We start from the raw sequence: 3,199 nt of genomic DNA, 5'->3' as shown, positions 1-3,199 counted from the left end.
TGAATCCTACCTAGTGGCAGGCATTGAGAATAACTACATAAAAACAGCCTATAATGCGTGGTCATATAGAGGCATCAGTATTCAATTAAGACTGTTTCATAAGCAGGTAAAAACTCCTTGTAGTACATTTAGCAGTTAGGAGTAACCAGCGTTACACTGTTTTGTACAACATTAAAAAATATGGCGACGTCTCTAACTTTTAGCTGTCTACTGAAAGTTTGTTTAAAGCTTTAAAGATGGAATAAAGACCAACCACACGGATTCTGCATACTCTGCCGCAGTGAGACTGTCACATGTATTTGTTTATGCGTTCTTTCAGTAGAACAAGTACAAAGAAGTCCTATTTCTGTTTTAGCTGAGGCTCTGTCAGCACAGAATAAACACACTAAATGAAACAATTGGCCTGATTTCTCTGTTTTATACTATACTGCGCTATCAAAATCACTTTGAAAATCACATATTGAGGTAGATGTTTCACTCCAGGCTGCGAAGTCAAACCGAGCTCTCTTTAAAAAAAGAAGAAGCTCAGAAGTAATAGGGGGGACTGAGGCGACAGCATGTCAAGAGTGTGAGAGTGTGAGCGAGAGGGGAAAGACAGAGATGTGAAAGTGTGTAAATAGTGAGAAAACCGGAGTCGGTTCCAGACAGTGTGAGACGGATCAGAGACAGAGAAGAGTGTGCGACTGTGTAGGTTACGCGCCTTTACGACCTCTTAACATATCAATGCGGAGAGTGATGGGGGAGATTGGAGTGGAGGAAGCGAGGAATTAATGAGAATGCATTTAACCTCTAGGCTGTACATTCATCTGCGCTCCAGAAAGGAGACCCACTGAATTAAATCACATCTCATATCCCTGAGCGCAGCGATGGAAGGAGTGGATGGGCTCGGGCTGCCCTAGCAACAGCAGCTTCAAAAGCTCCACTCCTCTGCTCCTCGTGCTTCTTTTTTCATCTCCTCTGCTTTCGCTCTCCTTTCTTTTCATTTCTTTTTCCCTCCTCTCTTTTTATTCCCTCTCATCTTCTTTCTTTTCATTTCTTTTTCCCTCCTCTTCTTTTCCCTTTCCACTCATTTCATTTTCTTCCACATCCTTTCCTTTTGTTTCCTTCCCTCTCCTCTCCTGTTCTTTCCTTTCATCCCTCTCCTTTCTTTTCCTTTCCTCCCTTTCCATTTTAGTCCAGGTGATCTGAAATGAAAATGAAAAATCGCCTCCAGTTTAGCACATATCACCTGGACTACTATATTTTCTTTCCTCTCTCGCCTCTCCTCTCCTCTCATCTCCTTTCCTCTCCGTTCTTTTCCTCTGCAAATTAATGTTTACATTTCATTCAAGAAAATTATGTGTTTCCTTTTTTAGAGTAACTGGAAGTATAATTACATTTAAAAAAAGCTTCAGATCAGCGAATGTCTTACCCAGTAAATTGACTTTAATATCAGAAAGCATATACTCGCAGTAGGGCTCTATTTTTTAAATTACAGATATCTCATTTTGGAATAAAACCGCTCAATTTCACTGAGTCAGTGGACAAGAAAATAAGAGGACTGTGTTCTGATTCAATCTATTTGGAACCACTTTGCAAGCACATTATCCCTTCAGTGCACAAGATGAACCGGGCCAGATAACACACATCTATTCTACCGCGCCGCTTGATTCACTCATCCAGAGCAGGAAAAATGTCTTTTCTATCCTCAACATGAACAACAAAGCTCCTCCATTAGTGTTTGCTGGGTAAAGGAAGGTCAATAAATTAATGGCAACGCCTTCACACAATTCCGTTGTTTATTTTCCATCTGAGATCATGCAAATGGAGTGAGCTCCAAAGGCCAGAAATGCTGGAAAATATTGTTTCACTAGATCTCTATCAAAGGCACTGGTTTAGAAAACCGAACCCATATCTCGCAGTGTTCCAGTGTCCCTGCTCTCTGCCATCTGTTCTGCTGTGTTTGAATAAGGCTTGTGTTGTCTCATAATCTGCCATACAAACTGTGCTGCTCTTGCCGTGCTGTAATGTGTGGTGTTTTCCAGCCATTGCTCTGCATTTGTTGTCCTTATCTCCTCGTGACACATCTGTGTGAGTGAATGTTGCTTCTGTAATGTGTGTTTGTCTTTTTGCCCGTCCCACTGGAAGGTCTTTCACTGCGTTGTACTTGTCTTATTAAATAAAGATCAAGGTAGATAAATGGATGCCAGTGATACATGTCCCCTACTGTCGTGTCTCTGGGTGCACGGGACACCTCGAACATAGTTCCAATCAACAGTTAAATCACCGTTTGGAAAAAAGACTTCAAACTTCAGGTAACCATAGCAACAGTACTTCTGCTTCATGCTATGTTACCAGCTATGTCTCACTGGTGAAACAGAGCCAACTAACTTACTAAATGACTACTAACACACTATAGTTATAAACTGGGGGTGGAAGGTTTGAAAGATGAAGGCGTCTACCACTCCGGGACGGTCTCATAAAAAGACACAGCAGCATTTTTGGAGCTCGACCCAACAAGTCAGACTACAAATCAAGCATTTGCAGCTGTTTTGAGTGGCCATGCTCAAAGGTAGAATGAAAAGCTGGCCATCATAGTGCACATTTTCAGACTCCTGGAAGACATTCATAGATGAAATCACCTGTTAACATTAAAGGTGCCAGAAAAACAATAAAAAAGAGAGCTAGACCCTTAGGCAGATGTCTCCACTGCTTTTGGGAAATAATATTTTGAATTTTGTGACTTTTTTGCATGAAACAAAGTGTGAAAAGAAAACACTGTCTTACCTGCAGGATCTTGCACCTCTCAGACTTGCAGGAGATGTCGTCACAGGGATGAAACATGCCCAGTGTCACACAGTTCAGCAGGATCACCAGCATGGACGCTCGTTCGAACCATGTAGAGAGCAGCAGTTAAGGAATATAACAGACAGACACATAGCACCAGCTTGTAAACCAATGACAAGAACTTGCAGTAAAAACTAGGCTTTCTCCAGTGACCTCATTATCCCATTCAAATGTATAAACTCTTCTGACAAAGTGATGCACGTTTATCTCTTCTACTCCTATCAAAAAATGTTTTTGAGAGGAAAAATGAGCCACCGAGGACTCTGGGAAGTGAGAAGGCCCACCTGTGGCTGATCTGAGTGGCAGTCATTGCTCCCATTTCACCCTGTTAACCAAAGATCTGTTTGCAAGGCGTGATGGAAAATGTTCAGAT

General features: G+C 41.8%; 1 protein-coding gene across 1 annotated transcript in view; it reads right to left on the bottom strand.

Annotated features, from left to right (window-relative positions):
* Positions 1 to 2,859, bottom strand: part of cacna1g (calcium channel, voltage-dependent, T type, alpha 1G subunit) — a 155,722-nt gene extending 152,863 nt beyond the window's left edge. Inside the window, exon 1 of the mRNA XM_035670064.1 lies at positions 2,767 to 2,859. Within this exon, the coding sequence (XP_035525957.1) occupies positions 2,767 to 2,859 (93 nt within the window). The remainder of the gene's footprint in view (positions 1 to 2,766) is intronic.
* Positions 2,860 to 3,199: the final 340 nt, after the last annotated feature.

The sequence above is a fragment of the Morone saxatilis genome, unplaced genomic scaffold (assembly GCF_004916995.1).
Source record: "Morone saxatilis isolate NCDOM2014 unplaced genomic scaffold, NCSU_SB_2.0 Contig1, whole genome shotgun sequence".
NCBI classification, from domain to species: domain Eukaryota; kingdom Metazoa; phylum Chordata; class Actinopteri; family Moronidae; genus Morone; species Morone saxatilis.
Note: the sequence above shows the minus strand (reverse complement) of the source record. Positions and strands in the feature narration are given on the sequence as shown.